Consider the following 24,457-nt stretch of genomic DNA (forward strand, 5'->3'; position numbering starts at 1 on the left):
AAAAAGTAACTTCAGTTGATTTATTTTCTTCATCATCATTCTTTCATTCATTTGGCTTAAAGAAGGAATGAAAGTAGTAGTCCCTTTATTTATCAGGGGTTGCAACAGCGGAATGAACCACCAACTTATCCAGCAAATGTTTTACATAGCGGATGCCCTTTCCAGCTGCAACTCAGTACCGGGAAACACCCATAACCAATCATACACTACAGCAGTTCATCAATTCCCCTAAAGCACGTGTTTGGACTGTGAGGGAAACCGGTGCACCCGGAGTAAACCCACGCAAACACATGGAGAACATTCTAACTCCACACAGAAATGACACAGAAAATGACAACTGACCCAGTTGGGACTCGAGCCAGCGAGCCAGCAACCTTCTATGAGGCGACAACCACTGATCCACTGTGCTGCCCCATCATCATCATAATTATTTAAAGATGCTAAACCTTGTGCATGTTGTTATTTTGTGGACAAATAAACTATAATCTTCATTGCAGACGAAAATTGAACAGTGTAAACATCACAACGTGTGCACATCGAACGTACAACCCATCAGTGTGTGAACTACATTTCCCACAATGCCCTAAAATCGCCAACAACTTCCCAGGAAGTGTTTATCTGACCGCTGCCAACATGGATTTAACAAAACAGCAAACCCGAGTGTCATGATTCTCTTCTGATCCCCTCAATAGTAGATATTGTATAAACTATCGGGCTGTGTATGTTTAATCTCCTGAAGAGCTCATGACTGCTCAGTGAGCGCTAAAGCTAGGCTAGGCTAGGCTAACAGTACTCAGTGTTTGTGATGTGAGCTGCTCAACAGTGTTTTTGAGGATGTACACTTTATTATCGGGCCTCTACAAGTACATGTTTCAGAAGGACGAGTATTGTATCCTCATCCTTGGCCTGGACAATGCAGGAAAGACGGTAAGACTGCGAATAAGCTGTTCACTCTTAGAAGTCTTAATAAAACGGCTATAAAACTGGTAATTAGGCAAGTTATTGTATAGCGATGGTTTGTTCTGTAGACTATCGAGAAAAAAAAATTGCTTCAAGGGGCTAATAATTTCGTCCCACAAATGTTTTTAAAAAAATTAATAACTGCTTTTATTCTAGCCGAAATAAAACAAATAAGACTTTCTTCAGAAGAAAAAATATTATCAGATATACTGTGAAAATTTCATTGCTCTGTTAAACATCATTTGGGAATATTTAAAAAAGAAAATAAAAATCAAAAGGGGGCTAATAATTCTGACGTCAACTGTATATATATATATATATATATATATATATATATATATATATATATGTATATATATATATATATATATATGTATATATGTGTGTGTGTGTGTGTATGTATATATTATATGTATATATTATATGTATATGTATATATTATGTGTATATTTAATTATGTATATATTTATATATATATACACAGTTGCAGTCAGAATTATTAGCCCCCCTAAATTATTAGACTGCTTGTTTTTATTTTCCCCAATTTCTGTTTAACGGAGAGAAGATTTTTTTTTCAACACATTTCTAAACATAATAGTTTTAATAACTCATCTCTAATAACTGATTTATTTTATCTTTACCTTGATGACTGTTAATAATATTTTACTAGATATTTTCAAGACACTTCTATACAGCTTAAAGTGACATTTAAAGGCTTTACTAGGTTAATTAGGTTAACTAGGCAGGTTATGGTAATTAGGCAAGTTATTGTATAACACTGGTTTGTTCTGTAGATTATCGAGAAAAATATATCTTGAAGGGGCTAGTAATTTTGTCCCTAAAATGGTTCATAAAAAATTAAAATTTGCTTTTATTCTAGCCGAAATAAAACAAATAAGACTTTCTCCAGAAGAAAAAAATATTATCAGATACACTGTGAAAATTTCCTTGCTCTGTTAAACATCCTTTGGAAAATATTTTAAAAAGAAGAAAAAAAAATCGAAGGGGGCTAATAATTCTGACTTCATATATATATATGTGTGTGTGTATGTGTATGTATATATGTATATATATATATATATATATATATATATATATATATATATATATATATGTATATATATTGTTTCAATTTGAAATTTATTCATTTATTTCATTTATTTTTTATATTGTATTGCACCTCTTTATTTATTATTGTTATTTAATTGTATATTTCCACATGCATAAAATCCTGTTTGTAAACTGAATGAAATACACACTAGCTATGATGTTAAGAAGTGCAACACAATTTGCCTTCAGTTTGTTTTATCTCAAGTCCTCATTTCTTATTTTTTTTGCAGACCTTTCTGGAACAAACAAAAACCAGGTTCAGCAAGAACTACAAGGGCATGAACCTGTCGAAGATCACCACTACTGTGGGCCTCAACAGTGAGTCAAGCTGCAGCACAAATGGAGAAGCTTTTATTGGTGGAAAGACTGGTTTTGACTGGTTTCTGCTGTGTGTTTCAGTCGGCACCATTGATGTGGGAAAAGCTCGTCTGATGTTCTGGGATCTCGGAGGACAAGAGGAGCTCCAGTCTCTGTGGGATAAGGTCAGACACATTCACTGACATCTAAATGTGAGCTGATGTTCAATTGCTAGGTTTTCATCCCAAGATGCGAATTAAAATTATGTGCAAAATTGGAATATTGCATAAAAAATTTGGATGTAGTGCAGCGTTTCCATTCAGTTGAAATCAAAAGAGAACAAAATCATCACTACCTGGTAAACTTGTACAAATCTGAGACAGAGACGTGTTATTTAGTGCATTGGGAGAATCCACTGTGATGTTTTTGCTCCTCTAATAAATGAGTTGAGCCTAAGAAGATGTTGGAATATCAAGCAAATTCTAAACAAGCCAATTCCATGCATGTTCAATAAGAAAAGGTCTGGAGAGTGTTTTCTTCAATGCCAAAAATATTAGTAATTTATTAGATTCAAATGAATAATTCAATGACAGAGCTCTGGGTTACATTACCCCAATGCAATACAAGAATTACATTCAAGAGGTTCGCAAGCAACTTACATTTCCTGACTCCACACACATACACAACTGATAATAACAGGTGGAGTTTTGGTTTAACGCCACTGATCAGTCATTCTGCAGTCCCTTGGCTCTTTGTAACCCCTATACATACTTCCCCTTTCTGCAACCCTTCTCTGCATACCAGAACTGAACAATTACGTGCATCTTTAATATATTTCATAACTTCTACAAAGATCATGCTTCTTGTGACATGTCCAGACAGCAGTCTGGAACAAACCTAAATTCATTCTTATTCTGCTTTTTCCACTAGTCAGCAGTTCTTCTAAAAAGTATGCAGCACAGTAAAAAAGAAGAAGTGTGTCTGGTCAAGATGTGTTATAATACAATAGAAAAGATTGATTAATCTGTTGTTAGTCTAAACATTTTTCTATTAAAATTAAAGACACAAAAGTAATAAAAAAATTCCTTTTTTCCTCCAAAGATGAAGACTGAACGCGGTAAATGCAGTGGCTTTTGGAGGCGTGAGACGGGAGCGCAGACAGATGTTCAAAACCGTTCTGGAGGGAATAATAATAATAATAGAGGAATAATAATACCAAAGCACTGTGCTGAAATTACTGCGTGATACAGGAACACACTGATCTGTTAATAATGTGGTTTTGTTGTGTTTCTCTTCCAGTATTACGCAGAATCTCATGGTGTGATTTACGTCATCGACTCCACGGATGAGGAGCGGCTGGGCGAGTCCAAAAACGCCTTTGGTGAGTTTTGCTGCAACATGAAATATCACCTGTAAAGTCATCAGCTTTTCTTTCATATCATTGTGATTGCTTTATTTTTTATATCAGCTATTGTCATGCAGAACCTGTTTTACTCCATTAGATTTCATCGGTTGCTAAACAGCATGTATCTAATGTAGGTGCGATTACTTAATCAATAGTTTGATTGTTGTTATTTGATGTAATTGCAGATATGTTAGATGATTGACGTAATTTAGTGGTGTAAATTTCAATGTATTTTGACAGAGAAATTTGAGCTATTAATAATTCAATTTTATTGTTGTTTATTTTTTATTATTTTTTATTATTTTTTATTAATGTTTTTGGCAACATTAATTCTAGAAATGGGGAAAAAAGTACAGAAATAGTCAATATCTGCCCTTCAAAAAATACTTATTATATTATATTATGTTATGTCATATTATATTATATTATATTATATTATATTATATTATATTATATTGTTTTATATTAAAATATATTATATTAAATTATATTATATTATAGTAAATAGTTTTATATTATATTATATTTTATTATTTTATTTTATATTTTATTATATTATTTTATATTATATTATAGTAAATTATATTATATTATATTATAGTAAATTATTTTATATTATATTATATTATATTATATTATATTATATTATATAAATAATTTTCACTGCATTAAAGGAAAACATTTAAGCCTTTTTGGTATTTTTTATTTAATTATTTTATATAATTAAAACATTTTAGGCTTACACTGTCACTAACAGTTGCAGGACCCAATTATAATAATGGTGATTTATTTCCTCATTTTTAGGCAAGGCAAGACAAGGCAAGTTTATTTTATGACGACAAATCAAGTATAGATGGTGTCTTCTTTTCAAAACTTCCTGCAAAAGAAATCCCTGAATCTGAAACCCTGTTTCTAATGCCAAGTTCACACCAAACTCAGAGATATTGCTTAATTCGTTCTAAATTACTCGCATGATGTTCTTCATTCATTCATTCATTTATTCATTCACATCAATGTTTCTTTTTGTGCTAGCGACGAAAGAAAACCTTGCGAGTTTAGACGAAGATATAACTTCATTTGTTGCTTTATAACTGTTAATAAAGTTTCAAAAACGCCACAAAGCCAAATGCTGATGTGTTTGGGTTCATTGCACCCTCCAGAGACACACAAACTGTGAATTTCACAGCCTCCTTGTGAAACTGCCTCTGGATGACAGCTGCTTCCAGCATTACTTGAGTGTGTCAGGTGCCCAGTTTGATGACCTGTTAATACTGCCACCTGCTGGTCAGATCAGAAACATTTTTGTTCTCCCTACCTGCCACATCACACCCAGAGGCCCATGCAGCTAATAGACAAATTGTTGCTCAATTTTTATTTTTTATTAATGGCAAACACACATCCCACTTTCTGCACCATTTGCATAGCCTGGCAGATATTCACCTCTTCATGCACGTTTGCAATTCCTTCCAGCGCCCAGGGAGCAATTAGGGATTTGGTGCCTTGCTCAAGAGTACCACAGCTGGGTATCAAAGCATCTTCAATTCCTGCCAGGACTTGTAAACTTTCAATTACAAGTCCAACACCTTAACCATTTGGTCACCGCTGCCCATTAATGTTTTTTGCCGCTTAATGATCTGACCTGATGTTTTATCCTGATTCAGAGAAGATGATCAGCAGTGAAGCTCTGGAAGGAGTTCCTCTCCTGGTGCTCGCCAACAAACAAGATGTGGAGGTAAGAGTTCCAGACCATCTGATGGACATGAGTGAGAATGAAGATTAAATGGATAGTCCATCCCAAAAATAAAATTCACTCACTATTTACTCACTCATGTGCTTTTAAACCTTTATAAGCTTCATTGTTCTGTTGAACACAAAAGAAGAAAGTGTTAGAAACCCAGGCTCATAGCCAGCCGGGTGAAAGGGTGGTTCTTTTTTCTCACAAAATATGGACCTTTTTGCAGTTATTAGCCTGATTTTCTATTTAATTATGATGCTTTAATACTTTTTAGGCACTATTTTTTGCTGGATTAGCTTGTCAGATTGTCATCAACCACACTATTTGATGTACCAAAAACATTTCCTAAAGATTTAGAAGAAAAAAAAAAAGAGTAATGAGAATAATACTTTATTTTTTGTTCAAATACAAATTTATTACATCATATATCATTAGGAAAAAACTATGCTGTTCAAGTTTTAAATTAAAAAATAGCCTATTGTCATTTATTAGGCAAACACAAACTAGCCAGAACTTTCAACGTTCCTCAGTCACGCTGACGCAACAGCCAAATAGGAATCTGCTTGCTCTTAAAGCCTTCTTGGATGATTATTTTCACAATTTATTATAGCACAGCAGTACAAATAGGACAAATGAGCTTGTATATGGGACAAAATCTGGGCCTTTGTCAGTGAGGGCCAACCACCCGAAACCCCCTGGCTACGGGCCTGAAACCTGTAACCATTGACCTCCATGGTTGCAAAACAAATAATATAGAAGTCAATGGTTACAGGTTTCCAACATTTTTCTAAATACATTCTATTGTGTTCAACAGACACTCAACAAGTTTGTGATGAGAGAAAGTTGAATAAATGATAGAATTGATCCGGTTTGGGTGAACTATCCCTTTAAAAACTGAAAACTGCATTACTCTGCATCCGCCTCCAGGTGGAGCTGTGACTTTACTTGTGATTTACAGTCCTGCTTGTGTTTTGTCCTGCAGAATTGTCTGTCTGTCCCTGACATAAAGACGGCGTTCAGCGACTGTGCTCCAAAAATCGGCAAAAGAGACTGTCTGGTGCAACCCTGCGCCGCTTTATCAGGGTACGTCATCTGTTCCTCAGATTATGGAGGATACACAGAAAACAACTAAGAGGACATTCACTAGGGATGGCTGAAATGGGCTTATGAATATATGCAGGATTCCCACTTTAAGCCAAATATCAAATTCCCTGACTTTCACTGACTAAAAGCTGAATTTTCATGATCTATAATAAACAGAAATAAAGTCTGCTGTGGTGCTTTGCATATTATAAAAATAGTTTAAGCTTGGAAACTCGTTTCAGGACTTTAATAGCCACTATAAGAACAACACTAAATCATTCACCTTAAGTTTTGGAAAACTTCTGTGGTACTTACTGTTTCTTATTGCTCCTTAACCCATAAAGACAGAGACAGCCACCCGCGGCTAAAAATAAGTATTGTTCTTTAATGCTTAATAACTTTTGATCCGCTAATCAGATCCGTACAATTCAAAGATTGGCATAAAGAAGAGAGTCTCCGCTTTCCATCGCTGTAACACATTAGATTCACGGACTGGGCTGGGCCAAAATCAGTGTGGTTACGTTTAGACAACTATGATTTGACAAAGGAACACTCCAGGCTTGTGTCTTTGAACAAATCAGACATGATGCATTGATGCATTGTCCCTCCTCCATGCCCAGATTGGTTCAAACTCGCACTCGCTCTCAACTAATAAGCATAGGTTTCCCTTTGTGGACCAACAATCCGCTATTTGAACAACCCGGAAAGAGAGATAGGCTGTACATTTACGCACGGCTAAATAAAACGCAAAAAAAAAAGTTTCAGATTGCATGAAATTGTTCTCATACTAAGTACTTTTGCATGCATAACAGCACAAAAGCATGACAAAACAGTGACAAAGCAAAGACGAAGTGCTGGTCTTGCCGTTTTCAAAGGACTCAAATCAGGGACAGACTGCACAAAAATTTAGCCCTGGCACTGTAGCCACACCAGCCCACATTACCACACCGACATAGCCACCCACAGACACGCACATTTACTATTTATTTGGGTGTACAGATGGTGAAATATTATGACATTCTTGCCAGATTTTGATTTGATTGTCTGCGTAACCTCGGATTGGGTCGGCCCATCTTGAAACCAGGTGGCAGTTGCCGATTGAGCCAAATGCTTAACATTTATTATTATTATTATTATTATTATTATTATTATTATTATTATCATCATCATATTATCACATCTAGCAAGAGATAAAAGCTGTCTGCACTTAAAAACAATACATATAAAAAAAAAAAACTGACCGGCCCACATTTAAAAATTGGTCCGGCCCTTCTGGCATTTGCCAGAATTGCTAGATGGCCAGTCCGCCTCTGACTCAAATGACGGTGCGGCTGTTTGTCTGCAACCCAAAAGTTGAGAAGCAGCAGGGTCAACACCATATGCTGGCACATAAAAGGATGGTCCATATTGAATCTAGTTTAGTTATGAAACTATTTATAGTATAGTAAATGTTTATATGTATTTTTTTTTACTGAGGATGTGCACCATGTTTATTTGGACTTTGACGCATTATTTCTTATTTTCTTATCTTTTCTGTTCATTGTAAGTGGTGTTGTTTATGGTAACTGAAAATATATTATTTGTAAAAAGTCAAATTTGCTGCACTGTTCTGTTATTTTGTAACAGTTTTTTCTGTTTAGTTCATTCCCAGAACTTTTGGACAAATATACTGTCAGTAAATAAATGCATTTTTTTCCCCCATTGAAAAATGCATTAGAATAACATTGAAATAAACTTGCTAAAAGAATGGTGGATGTAGACAACATTTATTTTGGAAGTAGAAAACATCATAGCATGTATTTCTAAAGATAAAAAAAACAAACTTCATAAGGTTTTGTTTGTAATAACTAGAAAATGCCACTTTTTTAAAAACCGTTTCTGGAAAATTCTGGAATATTTTCTGTCTGTTCACATGTTTTTGGACCAAAAAATATTTTAGAATGGACCTTTAAATGATACAGATTGAAACTTCAGGTTCTCCTGTTTAAAATAATGTATGACACTCGAGGCTGACTGCTAAAATAACAATAATAATATAGGCTCATTAGGTGCCCACAAAATACCTCTAGGTCTTTAAGGGTTAAATGTATATTATCCTGGCATGTTAGCCTACTAGGAGACCTACTATGCAAAAATAACATTTATAAGGGGTTTAGGCACAGTTGTGTGTCAGCAGTGTGTGAATATCTCCAGCCTCTGATGGTAAACAATAATTAATTGTATTGTTTATAATCAGACTTGATGAATGAAACACTTTGATTGACATTCTCCCTCTGTACGTGTCATCAGAAGGGGAAAGCCCCGCCCACTAGTGCCCATCTCTCCCTCATTAGCATAAACAGCAGCCCTGAGTAAGAAGCAGCCGTCTGTCCATTAGCCATTAGAGTGTTTGAGCTGCTGAAGATGCTGTCAGCATAGACTAAGAGGATTATAGATGTGGAGATGTGACAGGAGCGACATAGACTGACAGAAGCATGAAGCACACATGCACACCTGAGCAGCACTGACAACACGCACAGGCATTTGTCGCTCCGCCCTCTTATTGAAAAGAGCACAATCTCATTTGCATTTAAAGCGACGGTCACCAAAACACCACAATTAGGATTAAAGCCTAAAAGTTTCAGAGAGCTAGAGAACATCATCTGTGTGCTATTTTGAGCGTGACATACTTCACACACACACACACACACACACACACACACACACACACACACACTCTAGAGACAGCAGAGACGCAGTTTACATCTTGTCAAAAGGGGCAGAATAGATCTTCTTTAATAGGTACAGTAAACTTGTGGAGATATTAGTTAAATTTACATGTTTTGCATGTGATGTATACTCTGATTTATTTGATGTTGTGTTTATTTGATTTGTAATGCATGTGTGTGTGTGTTGTTGTGTTTTTCAGGCAGGGCGTGAATGACGGCATTGAATGGATGGTCAAATGTGTGATCCGGAACATTCACCGTCCACCCAGACAAAAAGACATCACATAAAACAGCTTCTTGTGTGTGTGTGTGTGTGTGCGTGTGTGTGCGTGCGTGCTTGCGTGTGTGTGTTAGTTACGGTGTATGTTAGTGTGAGTATTTGTGCATGTTATTGTGTGTGCATGCTTGTCTGTTTGTGTTTGTGTGTGTGTGTATGCATGAGTGTTAGTCTATTAGTGTGTGAGTTAGTATGTGTATACATATGTTTGTGCATGTTAATGTGTGTATGTGTACGTGTGTCTGTTGATGTGTATGTCTGTCTGTGTGCATTAAGTGCGTGCATATGTTATTGTGTGCGCGCGCGCGCGAGTGTTAGTGTATGGGTGTGTGTTACTATGTGTGTGTATAACTGTGTTAGTGTGCGTGTAAGTGTCTGTGTGCGCAGAAGTGCGAGTGTAGTGTGTATGTTATTGTGTGCGTGCGCATGAGTGATAGTGGATGGGTGTGTGTTAATATGTGTGTGTCTGTGTGTATACCAGTGTTATTGTGTGTGGTGTGTGTGTATGTGTATGAGTGTTAGTGTATGGGTGTGTGTTAATATATATGCGTGCGTGTGCATGGGTGTATCTGTGTGTGCGCGTGCGGTCATGTATCTGTTTGTGTGCATGTGCCTGTGTGCATATGTTATTGTGAGTGCGAGTGTAGTGTGTGAGTGTGAGTGTTAGTGTATGGGTGTCTGTGTTAATATGTGTGTGTCTGTGTGTATGCGTGTGTTAGTGTGTTTGTGTACTACGGGCATGTATCTGTTTGTGTGTATGTGCTTGTGTGCTTGTGTGTGTGTGTGTGAGTGTGTGTGCGCGCGCATGATTATTAGTGTATGGGTGTGTGTGTGTGTGTGTGTGTGTGTGTGTGTGTGTGTGTGTGAGTGTGTGTGCGCGCATGATTATTAGTGTATGGGTGTGTGTTAATATGTGTGTTTTTTTTCTGTGTGTATGCCTGTGTTAGTGTGTGTGTGTACGTGTGGGCATGTATCTGTTTGTGTGTATGTGCCTGTGTGCATATGTTTTTGTGTGTGTGTGTGTGCGCGCGTGTGTGCACGTGCGCGCGCGTGTGTGCGTGCGCGCGTGTGTGTGCGCGCGCATGAGTGTTAGTGTCTGTCTATACCTGTGTTAGTGTGTGTATGTGTGTCTGGTAGTGCGGGCGTGTTTCTGTTTGTGTGTATGTGTCTGTGTGTGCGTGTGTGTTCTCTTACTACAGTAAATCTGAACACATGTAAGTTATGACATTATTTTTGGGTGATATACTTGCAGACCTCCAAAGTTTGATATCAATGCTGTGACGCAGACATTGTAGATATTTATACACTAAACTGCTGTGTGTGTGTGTGTGTGTGTGTGTGTGTGTGTTTGTGTGCGTGTGTGTTTGGTTTATCTCTGCTACAATCTCAGTTTTTCTTTAATCTGATTGATCCTGATAGATTAACTCAGCACACATAAAGACATTCCCCCTGTATAATTTGTTTGTACGATCAAAATAATCGCCGTTTGTAATCACTGATCAGTTGTGTAATAAAGCGCGGAGAGGACTGAAGCGTCTCTGTGTGTTTAATTAGCGTGACAGATGTCTGTGCAGGAAAAGCCTGGTTCTCCCAGCTCTCCTCTATTGATCTGTCGTCTAATAAGCTGAATGCATTTTGCATGAAGGCAGCAGAGATCAATAAACACTCCTGATGTGGTGTGTGTTACTACATACATCTGTGAGCTGATATTGAAAACACATGACTCATAAGAAAACATGCGCATAATAGCTGAGTAGGAGTAACTTTTTATTCGATAAGATGCACATAAACTACAATCAAACCCTTTGATCAAACAAACTCCAGTATGCACATAGAAAAGTCATGTGATTTGGTAATAGAGATCATGTATGGAATCAGTTTAGTCTCAAAAGAAATTCATGCAAAAGACACAATGTACACATGCGTAGCCAAATTCACATGCATAAAATCAAATTCACGTGCGTAAAATATTTATTTATATTCACAAAAAATTTTCACGTGCTCAAAATAAAAATACATTTTCATAAAATACGTTTCACAAATGCAAAACACCATTTGCAAATGTTTAAGAGTGTACAAAAAGTTTTGAATGTTTAAAACTTGCGAGTTTATCCTGAATGAGAATGTGCAAATCCTCTTTCACGTACGGCTCCCCCTGGATACGTGTGTGTGTATTATTGAGACTTTCCTGCCAGAGGCAGGGTAACTCGTACCTTTCAGCCAATCAGATGAGAGCTGTAGTCAATAGCCCCTTTCACACAGTGATACCTGTAAATATCCGGAAAATTTCCGGAACGACTTTACCGGTATGTTTAAAAAAGCGCTGTTCACACAGGCAAGGACGTTACGGAAATTTTCCGGAAAAGAGCATTCACACATCCATTCCAAAATACCGGTAAATTCTGACATCATTCACCACAAATGAGCTTTAAACGGCTGCGCTTGTGTTTGTAAACATTTGACTAAATTACAAACTCTGTGGATGATCAATATTGTGAACAACTTTCTCAGGATCACTTTCGCATGTCGAGATGTTCATAATATGTGCGTGTGCAGGCGCTCACAGGCTGTTTCACAGACACACGAACGTAAACAAACAACGGCTTATCATAAGCATCTCATCGATGATTATTTACACAGTTGGCATTAAGAAGAACATATAAACGTGATCTGACTAACTTCTAGCAGCTAAATGTGTCTGGAAAAATATTCAAAGGCTTTTATCCTCACAAACCGCGCGGACGTAAATGCGTCTGACTGTTGTGATTGGCTAAAGCAGACGTCTCACGTCAGCACGTTCTAGACGTGCACGCGCTTATTACGGGAATCTTCCTTCTGCATTCACACAGCGCAGCATTCCGGCAAATTGCCGGTAATGTTACAACTTCTCTTTCTGGAAAATAGCCAGAACGAATTTACCGGTATTTTCAAAAAGGACCTGTTCACACATACAACCTTTCCGGAAAATTGCTGGCAATTTTCCGGAAAGGTCTGTATGTGTGAAAGGGGCTAATGACACCAACTCTGCGCTTCATTTGCGCAGACTGTTTCTCTCCAGCATGGCGAATGGAGAAAACAGCAGTCGCAGTGGCACTTTTTTTCATTTATTTAATTATTTGACCACATCCTCACTCTTTTTATCCTTTATTTTTCAGCAGTTCCGCTCTTCTTATTTATTGTCTCGCAGCCTCACGAGCAGATTTTCACCTTCTGGGAAAAGGAGATAAATAAGTTTACTACAGCTCGTGATAAGCAATAAAACACTTAGTTTATGTTGTCATATTTTCATTGTAAACTTTTTAGTTTCTAGTTTAATATAAACAAAAATATACTCATAAGCACCATTTAAAATGATTATTTATATAATTATTACGGAATGATAGGGTATATTCTACATATTATATTACTAACACACGCAGCGATCTCAGATCAGTTTATCCAGACATTCTAATCTGATTCGCGAACTTGTTTGAAGAACCAAAATAACGAGAGATCAGTTATCAAGATTAAAAGATCCGGGATCTGCCAAATAATCTTAGATCATTTAAGCGAGGTACGAAGAACGGACCCCAGGGGCCTGGAGGATCAACCAACTCTGAGTAAACTTAAGCTCTGAGTTGATTTACCAAGAGATTAAAAACTGTTTCAGAAAAGCTGATCTGAGTTAGATCAATCAACTTTGAGAAGACCAACTGAGAGTTAAGCATGCACACCGCAACTATAAAAAGGCATTATCAATGGAGCGCAGATATTGCAAGTCACTATGGTGACATCTAAAAAAAAAAAAAAAGTTATAGCAAATATGACCATATATTTTAAAAAGCAGCGACAGCTAGCTTGGCAAAGCAGCTTTTCAAGTTAACGCACATGTTTACGTTTAATGGGCTTTATTTTGACGATCCATGCGCATACTGCATAGTGCAAAGTGCAGGGCGCAAACGCTTTCAGGGCGTGTCTGAATCCACTTTTGCTAATATAAGGATGGAAGAATCTGCTTTGCGTTGTGGCGCATGGTCTAACAGGGTTGAGCTTATTCTCTTATAGGATTATAGGTGTGTTTTGAGAATAAACCAATCAGAGGCTCATCTCCCATTCCCTTTAATAGCCAGTTGCATCGCGCCATGGTGCATTTGCTATTTGCTTGACGTAAAGTCTTACTATATGTACAAATATAAAAAAAAAAATATATATATATATATATATATATATATATATATATATATATATATATATATATATATATATATATTCAGCACTCATTGTTTAAAATGTGCTACGTTCTGTTATTTCAGTGAATATAATGTTTGCCCTTTATTTAGTTATTCAAATTTAATACATTTTAATTTATTTCATTTACTTTTCCATTTATTCCTTAAACTATTCATTCATTAAATCCTTCGATAACCCTGTTTATGTGTTTAGAGTTAGAGATTTAGAGTTCTCTGGAATGCTTGATCCTAAATAAGGTATATTAATCTCCAATAATAACCAGTAATATTAACATCATATGCTCATCCTGACACTAGATATGAAAGTAGCAGTAATAATGCAATGTAATGTAAAGTAATAATCATGATAATGTACATTTAACTGATTGTTTAGCAGAATAAAATCCTTTAATCTTATACAACTGGTTTTATAAAGCTGGCTGGATGTGCATTATCCCTTACTTGTTGGAGATTTGGACTCAAAGCTGAATTAAAACAAAACAACCAAATACAACAACAGATACACATCCAATAACAGCAACATATCTAAGGAAAGGGCAGTTAAAATACCATCATCTACAGAATTTTATTGTTTTAAATAACTAACAGATGCAGGTAAAAATGACCAGCGTTCCTAAAAACCGGTGACTCATGTTGAAGTGATGTTTAAAAAGAGCATCTGAACTCAGGCTTTCCCTTGTGTGGTGGTTTTAGGACAGCGGGATAAATAAATGGAGCTGTTCTTCGCACGCAAGCCTTCAGCAGAGGCTTCAGCCATGAATTGTGTATGAAGGGTTGCGTAACAGCAGATCTGCAGTGGCACTTTTGGGTTACGCAGCAAAAAAAAAAAAGCTGTATACTTTTTACAGTATTTGTCTTATTACTATTATGAAATATTTTTACTTAAACAGGGTTTCTGCAGGGTCTTAAAATGTCTTAAATCTCAAAATCCAAATTTTAGGCCTTAAAAAGTCTTTAATGTACTGAAATATTGTGTTGTAGGTCTTAATTTTCTTTTATTGCTACCCAATCTGGCTAAAACCCATACATTCACCAACAATCATCTCAATAAAACTTTCAACTTTTTATTTAAAAGGTCATTTTTAGCTTTATTTATCATAATGGTTTAATTATTTTCCTTACAGTAACATTTGTTTAAACATTCTCCATGTATTTTCTGCTGAGGACACTGACCTGGACAGATTGCTGTGCATAGATTTAGTTTATTATATATATATATATATATATATAACAGCAATATCACACTCGTAGCAGTGTGCTATGGCTGTATATCAGCACTGGTGGGAGGCGTGCGGCCTCGTGCCTTACCGCCCCACCAGTGCAGATGTATAGCCATAGCACACTGCTACGAGTATGATAATGCATTGCATTTATACAACAGCTCCACAGATCTTGTACATAAAAAAAGAAAATCAAACGCAGAGAGTCTAAAACCCTTTTGTATTAGGAACTACTTTCTTCCACCATTCATCTACAGCTGACGTCAGAACAGCAGAAGCCGTTACTAATTCACCAACGTCAGAGCCAGTGTTTGAATGATTCTCTAGCGTAATGTGAAGCAGCGCTTCTGGTGTGTTTCCCCCTTAAGGTGATGACAAAACAGCAAGTTTTGCTCGTATTTTAAGATTATGAGGCTGAACGTGACATGAAATGCCATCCGTCTACGGAGATTTCTCACCAGACTGCTGTTGTGTTTGCAATAAGGAGGGACGAGGCTGAATCCAGCTTCTTTTTCGCAGCTTCTTATTGGCTCTATCTGGTCCTTAAAAACCACGAGGTTTCCGTTTTTCACCTTTTTATTTGTGCTCAAGAGAACACACTGAGCAAGGGCTTATTATGCGGTTCTGGCGCCACCTTGTGGATAGACAACGTCAACCGTCTTTTTAAAATAGGCACTATCCTTGTAAATAAACTGCATAGTTGCAATCTAAACAACTACATTCTCCACTAAAAAGCCTCAAAAGTACATTTTGTTGTCTAACAACAGTAATATTTGTCAAACTCTAGCCTGCTTGTTGCTTGCTGCATGTGGGCGGAGTAATAATGAGCCTTTGAGTCTAAAATTTCATTCATAATGGTCTTTAAAATGTCAAAGTCTTAAATTTTACTTGGTGAAATCTGCAGAAACTCTGTTAAAAAAGCAAGATGAACGTGGTTATGCAAAATTAAAATCAGTTTTAGCCTATTGCTAATGATTGTTTGCTTATTTTGTGTCATAAGGCATGCCAGATTTTAATTCAGTAGACATTTTTTAAAATCTAAATGCACATGTCTATGCATTTTACTCTTTTGTTTTTATTGTAAACATCAAAGATTTACACTTATTCTTTTTATCTATGCAAAATTGCATGTACATTTTCTTTAAGATTATTTTTAACTTTGATGGTTATACTTATTTTGCACGAGGAGATCTTCCTCTACTTGTATATATTTTATTTTATTGCGTTTTCTTAATTCATATCTGTTAAATGTAAGACATCACAGACTTAATGAGTGAAATAGTTAATGCAGAACAACATGCAAAAAAATCTCTAAACATTAGTTTACAAAATTTAAAGATTAGGACTTGATGATTTATGTGTTTATTTATTTTAACACAGACAATTGATGTGCATTCTCAATTTTATTTGAACATTTATTTGTATACATCTTAAATTGTTTGAATTCACATGTGAAATTAGGTTTTCTTTTAAAACTGGGTTTGTTTATTGTTTGCGTAAAGAGAAGATGCTTATTTGTTGTTTATTTATTTCTGGTAAATGGAAGACATCCCATAATTCATTGTAATTATTTAAAAGTAAGCTCACACTTTTTTTTGATGGTTTGTTTGTTGAGTGTAAGTTACATTGCATCTACATGTCAACTAATTCTCATTAGATTATAAGTAGACTGTTAGGTTTGGTTTAGGGTTAGTGTAAGTTGACGTGTACTTGCAAAGTTTCTTATAGTCAGTTAAATGTCTGTAGATATTATAATGTCAGCAGATATTAAGCGGAGTGCCTACTAATAATCAAATGGATCATCAAAATAAAGTGTTTCCAAAAAAAGGCAACTTTCAGGCTTAACAAAAAATGTTTCATATTAAAATACTCTCTGAACATAATAGTTTTCACTTGGTAATGACAAAAAAAAATGAAGATCAGGACTATTATTTGCTGCTGAATCATAAAAAATAAACATAATATGCACATTTTTTTTTGTACTTTTATTTCCATCTTCTCTCCCGAGCTTGATCAATCGCATTAATTGCAGCGGATGCATGTGTGTGTGTGCGTGTCTGTTTCAGATCAATAGTGTTTCAGAAACAGACATGTTGGTCGAGCTGCTGAACCTCATACATCTTTAGTCTTGTCAATCAAGTATTGATTTGGTCGTCAATACTAGCTCTAAAGAACCAAAGACCTACCGTGTTCCTTTTAAACCGACAACAAATAAATATTCAGCAAGCAGCCTAAAATAAACGAGCATGTTATACAAGGAAATATCAAAACATTCATTCATTCTTTTTCTTGTCGGCTTAGTCCCTTTATTAATCCGGGGTCGCCACAGCGGAATGAACCGCCAACCTACCCAGCACGTTTTTACCCAGCGGATGCCCTTCCAACCGCAACCCATCTATAGGAAACATCCACACACACATTCACACACACACTCATACACTGAATGGACAATTTAGCCTACCCAATTCACCTGTACCGCATGTGTTTGGACTGTGGGGTAAAATGGAGCACCCGGAGGAAACCCACACGAACGCAGGGAGAACATGCAAACTCCACACAGAAACGCCAACTGAGCCGAGGCTCAAACCAGCGACCTTCTTGCTGTGAGGCAGCAGCACTATACTGCGCCACTGTTTCGCCCATCCAAAGACTTGTAAACCTTAAACTTCCCTCTTGTAAAGTCACTTGGATTTTCCAGCAGGTTTTGAGCGCATCACAGAGCGCCTTAAAATTTGAGTTATTTTAAAGCATACGACAGATGCAGATCACATCAAAACACAACAGAAGGCTTTGCAGGAGATGTGGAAGAATCTAGTGCTCCACACAGGAGATGTTTGAGGACAAAAATCCTGACAAATAAACTCTCAAATACAACATCTGAACAGTGGGAATCATATTATAAGAAGAATCATGGCCATTTAATTATTCCAAAAGAGGATTTCCAGCTGGCTTTTGGACATTTTCGATTGTTTCAGGTTTATTTTTGAAAGTGTTTTATTACTTTTAAGACCTTCAGGTCAAACATAACTCATTAACACTGCACTTATTAACTCCAGTGTCATTTAACTACATAAAAAAAGATGCAATATTTGCAGTGGTGGAAAGAGTACTGAAAAATCATACTTAAAGCAGCATTACTTGCCCAAAAATGTAGTGCAAGTAGAGTAAGGCTGTACTCACACTAGGTACAGTTGCCTCGAACCGGACCAAAGCACGCTTGTCCCCCCTCCCGTCTCCACCTACGGCCCGCGCTCACACCACAAACGGGCCTGGACACGCTTACGTCATCGCTGCTGCGCTGTTCAGTGAGAAGCGCTCTCTCACTCAGCAGCACAGTGGAGATTTCTCTAGTTATATCGTGTCAGTGGTTTGATATGCAGTGACATGCAGTCAAATATTTCACCAAACAGTCCTTAGGGATGCGGGGACACGCAGTCAGATATTTCGCCGAACAGATCCGCCACTTTTAGCGCTCATAAACAATCATAAAGCCCTCGTGCTGCAGGAATGAGGAGGTCTGCTGAAGGTGCAGCTGTGGTGCAGTGAGGGGTTCTCGTCTTTAATAATCTACGGCAGTTTGCGTTCACTGAAAAGTAAGAATGATTAATAAATCCATATGAAACAGCCCCTTAAAACTCACGTCTCGCTTTCTCGCTCTCACACACAAGCGTACCGCGCCAAAGCCCAAGTGAACCGCGCTTAGGCACACCTCTTCCAACCGGGCCAGGGCCGGCCAAGTGAACCGTGCTTGAGCCCGATTCAGCGCACTCACACTTCTCAAACGATCCGGGAAACGGGCCTGGGCACGGTACGGATAGCATAGTGTGAGTAGGCCCTAAAAGTGTCTGCTGTAAATTTTACTCAAACTATGAGTAAAAAGTAGCCCTTTCAAAAGTACTCATGAGTAGTTATGCTGTATAAAGCTGATGTTTACATGTAATTTCTGCATGTGTGTGAAACGTAACATTCTGTAGTGCATAGTTAGTTATTGCCCAGCAGGCACACAACGTCATAAGACGTTAATCATTCATTCATTCATTTTCTTGTCGGCTTAGTCCCTTTATTTATCCGGGGTCGCCACAGCGGAATGAACCCCCAACTTATCCAGCATGTTTTTACGCAGCAGATACCCTTCCAGCCGCAACCTATCTCTGGGAATCATCCACACACACATTCACACACACACTCATCCACTACGGACAATTTTAGCCTACCCAATTCACCTGTACTTCATGTCTTTGGACTGTGGGGGAATCCGGAGCACCCGGAGGAAACCCACGCGAAGGCAGCGAGAAAGACCTTAATATTAGGTTAGATTTAGGCTGTGATGTCAGGTGACCAATATTCAATGTCTAGCCAGCATCTAAGGATAACGTTATTGTGACGTCCAATAACGATGTGAAATGATGTTGTGAACGTAAACTTTTGGATCTCATTCGGCTGCCCGCCTCTCTTTTAAAACAACCAGGGGCGTAGCGCCCCTGGTTGTGTTAGAAAGTGACCAAAATCCAACGTCGAGCCAACATCTTAAACCAGCGTCATATTGACGTCAAATACTGACATTAATTTGTCAAGTATAGCAACCAAAATCCAACATCTGATTGACAACGTCAAGCTGTAAAATCATTAGACGTTGATGTTTGGTTGATTTTTACGTTGGACATTGGTGTTGGCCTGACGTTGGGTTCTGATGTCAACCAGATTTTTATTTCCAAACTAAAGGTAACGTCTCCATGACGTTGAGGTACAACGTTAATCTGACATCATGTTGACGTCTTGTGCCTGCTGTGTGTTTAGGGCCATCATACAGTAAACATCCTTCATCTTCTCATCAGTGACCTGCATCTAAACAGTCTCTGGGTCAATGCTTGTAAAGATTTTGGCATCTTCTTGGACACTTTTAATGCCTCCAAACAGTTTGCTACAATTATAGAGCTCCCATCTCTTGAGGTATACACTATGATGTGATTTACCTTCTATGTGTGATTTGATTGGATGGGAATCACAGGACTGATTATTCTAATCCCCATAGACACGAAATAATAATGTATTTAACTCAATTCAATATAGCGCTTTTACAATGTAGATTGTACATAGTTCAGTTTTTAGTGTTTAAGTTCAGTTCAGTTTAGCTTAGTTCAGTGTGCTTTAAAATCATTACTGAGAGTCCAAACACTGAAGAGCAAATTCATCGATGCGTAGCTCAACCGATCCCAAACCATGCAAGCTAGAGGCCACAGCGGAGAGGGAAAAAAAACTTCACCGAGTGAAGAAAAAAAACCTTGAGAGAACCAGACTCAGTTCGGCACGACCATTTTAATTTCTCCGCTGGCCAAAAGTCTTGTGCAGAGCTGCAGTCTCAGCGGCGAAGGCTGGAAGCTGGCCTCAGCCAAGACTCGTCTGTCCCTGGAGCGTCTCTGGAATCAGTCTCATACTCTCCACTCCTCCATGACCACCACAGCAGCTGCTCAGGATACGGCCTGGTCCAGGATATGGACACCATGGGATCATCTCGTCGCTGATCTTGGATCCAATCAGTGACTCCGCATAATCTGAGGGCCTCGGGATGAGTATCTCCAGGTGGAAATAGAAGATAAAGGGAATAATTAGCGTAGCTGCTGTTCATAGTGTATATAAGCAAGATGCAGAAGCCAGTGTGGAACCCGCTAGGTGATGCACTGAGTGTGTGCTTTACTAAACAGATAGGCCTTTAATCTAGTTTTGAACTGAGAGAGTGTGTCTGAGCCTCAGACGTTATCAGGAAGGCTATTCCAGTGTGTAGGAGCCATAAAGGAGAAGGCTCGACCTCCTTTACTAGACTTTGCTATTCTAGGTACTAGCATTCAGTGGCGTAAAAGTACCGATATCGCACTTAAAATGTCCTCAAGGGAAAGTAAAAGTACACAATTTTAAAAACTACAATTCCTGAGAAAAACTACTCAGTCACAGTCATTTGAGTATCTGTAATTTGTAAATAAGTTGAAACAATATTTGTTAATAGGCTTTCATTCTATTGTATTGTGAGTTGCATTTCAATGATATCGTATTAATAAGCTTGCTTTATCAATGATGCTTATTTATTTATTTAGAAAAACTATAATCTGAATTTTTTTAATGTTCCAAAGTCTAAAAAAGTTCTTAATTTATAATTATTTTAGTAGATGGTGTTTGGCATGTAAAGAAAATGAATGATTTTTTTGATAATAATAATTAGACCTGATGTATTGCTGATGTAAAAAATGTAATATGTATTAATTTATGTCAGACATTTTTTGTTCTTATTCAATATTTCACATTTTTAAATGATTCTTTACTCGATGTCTGGCTTTTTTGTTTGTTTCCAGCTCTTGATCTGACAGAACTGCACTTCTCTCCTCCTCCTCTGATAACCCAGAGCTGCTTCTGTACGTCACTCCTTCATTTCTCTCATCCTCCGCTCAGCGAACATCCCCTCCAGCAGCACTATGGACAGCACACTATCAGGTAAGACCCAGAATAACATCCACACACTGATTTAATGCGTGCATCTGCATCCTAAAGCATTAATGAATAGATGCACGTAATACCGTCCGTTTTGAACAGATGCCTGGTGTGCTGCTGCCGCTCCACACTGCAGATGCTGCGCTGTACAAGCACACGCAGGTTCATTTAGAGGGTGGCAGTGCAGCAAAATGTGTCGCAAGGTTGTGAAAGACATTCAGATTTGCACCTGATTAATATTTGCTTGAGTCTTAAGCATGCATTGATCATCTTTAGTCTTTCACATTGAGGGCTATTGGATGTATTCAGATGTTTTTGCTTTGTGTTTTTCATTAGTTGTAGATTTTGTATGCATTTGTTAATAGCATGCATTTTATTGTTGCTCTGTATGTCAAATCAGCATTTGTTGAGTCTTGAGCATGCACTGGTCATCTTTAGTCTTTCACAATGTGGTCAGGGCTATCGTATATATTCAGATATTTTTGCTTTGAGTTATTCATTCAGGATAATTGTAGATTTTGTATGCATTAATTAATAGCATGCATTTTATTCTGACTGTATATGTTCAATCAGGATTTGTTGAGTCTTGGGCATGCATTGATTATCAGGGCTATTGCATATTTTCTGATGCTATTGCTTTGTGGTTTTCAATAATTGTAGATATTGTATGCATTAATTAATAGCATGCATTTTATTCTAACTGTATATGTTCAATCAGGATTTGGTTTATTTGTGCTGTCTCAGCTTTCTTGCAAAGTCACCTTTCTTGGGGGGAAAATAAGCGTGCACAAGCTCCAAACTGCTGAGCTCAGATTCCCACACTGCAGAAAACACACTGGCGGTCAAAGACGAAGGGGTTTTCATGCATCATAAATATAAAAGTGTGTTTTATGACTATAATAAATGACTATAATACATCTTTGCAATGTTTTATAGAGGACAGATGTGGAAATGTCATTGAGCTTAAGAGTAGTTTCTACAGTCTAATAGAATTAAGTTCAGTGAATCATTAGAATGTGTGTATTTATGTTACTTTAACTTATTTTTGTGAGTTCATGTTTATTTTTTATTAAGTTAAGCAATGTTTTTAGTCATTTTAACCAATGAATATTGAAATGACGGATAAAGATATTTTGATTCAACTTAAAAATTGATTCAACAGCAACAAATTTATTTATTTATTTTTAATATTTGTCTTAAAATCTTGTCTGGCATATTTAGAATATTTAATGACATATTAAAATACTTGATTTAAGAATCATAGGTTGACCCCAATATAATTTATTGTAATTTAAAATCTTTATATTTTGCCACTGTCCTTCGTAACAGTAGATTTTACACATTTAATTCAACTATTTCATTTTTTTATATAAATAATTATATCACATTTTTGCAATGATTCATAGAGGACAGATGTGGAAATGTCATTGATCGTAACAGTATTGTCAACTTTCTATTAAAATTAAGTTCAGTGAGTCAATAGAATGTATGTATTTTGTTACTTTAACTTATTTTAGTGAGTTAATCTTTATTTTTTTAAGTTATGCAAATTATAACTTGATGATTTTAGTCATTTTAACTGATGTATGTTAAATTATTTCTAAAGTTAATTTGATTCAACTTAAAAATTTAAGCCAGAAACAAATGTATTTATTTATTTATTTTTAAGTTTTTGTCTTAAAATCTTGTCTGGCATATTTATAATATTTAATGATGTATTAAAAGTTTTGATTTAAGGATAACAGTTTGAGCCCAAATAAAATTAGTCATTTGAAATCTTTATATTTTGTCACGTTTATTTCACCTATTTCATTTTTTTATCAATAATTATATCACATTTTTGCAATGTTTTATAGAGGACAGATGTGGAAATGTCATTGAGCATAGGAGTAGTTTCTACATTCTAATAGAATTAAGTTCAGTGAGTCATTAGAGTGTATGTATTTATGTTACTTTAACTTATTTTTTTAGTGAGTTCATGTTTATTTTTTATTAAGTTATGCAAACTATAACAATGTTTTTGTCATTTTAGCGAATAAATTTTGACATTATGGATAAAGATAGTTTGATTCAACTTAAAAATTGAAACCGGCAACAAATTTATTTATTTATTTTTTAAGTTTTTGTCTTAAAAGCTTGTCTGACATATTTACAATATTTAATGACGTATTAAAATACTTGATTTAAGAATCATAGGTTGACCCCAAAATTATTTATTGTAATTTAAAATCTTTATATTTTGTCACTGTCCTTCATAACAGTAGTTTTACACATTCAATTCAAATATTTAATTTTTTAAAATAAATAATTATATCACATTTTTTTCAACGTTTTATAGAGGACAGATATGGAAATGTCATTGATCGTAACAGTATTTTCAACTTTCTATTAAAATTAAGTTCAGTGAGTCATTAAATGTATGTATTTATGTTACTTTAATTTATTTTAGTGAGTTAATCTTTATTGTTTAGTTATTATACCTTGATGTTTCTAGTAATTTTAACTGATGAATGTTAAATTATTCATAAAGTTGAACTGATTCAACTTAAAAATTTAAGCCACAAACAAATGTATTTATTCATTTATTTTTAAGTTTCTGTCTTAAAATCTTGTTTGGCATATTTAGAATATTTATTGACGTATTAAAATGCTTAATTTAACAATAATATACTGTCCTTCATAACACTAGATTTTACACTTTTAATTCAACTATTTAATTTTTTTAGATATATGTATAAAAAAATATATTACATTTTTGCAATGATTCATAGAGGACAGATGTGGAAATGTCATTGATCGTAACAGTATTGTCAACTTTCTATTAAAATTAAGTTCAGTGAGTCATTAGAACTTTTGTATTTATGTTACTTTAACTTATTTTAGTGAGTTAATCTTTATTTTTTAAGTTATGCAAATTATAACTTGATGTTTCTAGTCATTTTAACTGATGTAT

General features: G+C 36.1%; 2 protein-coding genes across 6 annotated transcripts in view; both read left to right on the forward strand.

Annotated features, from left to right (window-relative positions):
* The first annotated feature begins 627 nt into the window (after positions 1-627).
* arfrp1 (ADP-ribosylation factor related protein 1) lies at positions 628-11,102 on the forward strand. 3 transcript variants are annotated; one of them, XR_012407346.1, is made up of 7 exons: positions 628-927; positions 2,301-2,388; positions 2,470-2,552; positions 3,469-3,748; positions 5,434-5,504; positions 6,490-6,590; positions 9,499-11,102. XR_012407346.1 is itself a non-coding variant. In XM_005166170.5 (7 exons), exons 1-7 carry the CDS (start codon positions 835-837, stop codon positions 9,584-9,586), a joined length of 606 nt encoding a protein of 201 aa, XP_005166227.1. In that variant the 5' UTR covers positions 628-834; the 3' UTR covers positions 9,587-11,102.
* A 10,336-nt stretch (positions 11,103-21,438) lies between these two features.
* Positions 21,439-24,457, forward strand: part of stmn3 (stathmin-like 3) — a 20,370-nt gene continuing 17,351 nt past the window's right edge. For all 3 annotated transcript variants that reach the window (XR_012408306.1, XR_012408305.1, XM_001339340.9), the window contains exon 1: positions 21,439-21,507. Coding sequence is in view for 1 of the 3 variants with exons in the window: in XM_001339340.9 (XP_001339376.4) it covers positions 21,489-21,507 (19 nt within the window). In the remaining 2 variants the exon portion in view is untranslated. The remainder of the gene's footprint in view (positions 21,508-24,457) is intronic.

Source organism: Danio rerio, chromosome 6 (assembly GCF_049306965.1).
Source record: "Danio rerio strain Tuebingen ecotype United States chromosome 6, GRCz12tu, whole genome shotgun sequence".
Taxonomy (NCBI): Eukaryota; Metazoa; Chordata; class Actinopteri; order Cypriniformes; family Danionidae; genus Danio; species Danio rerio.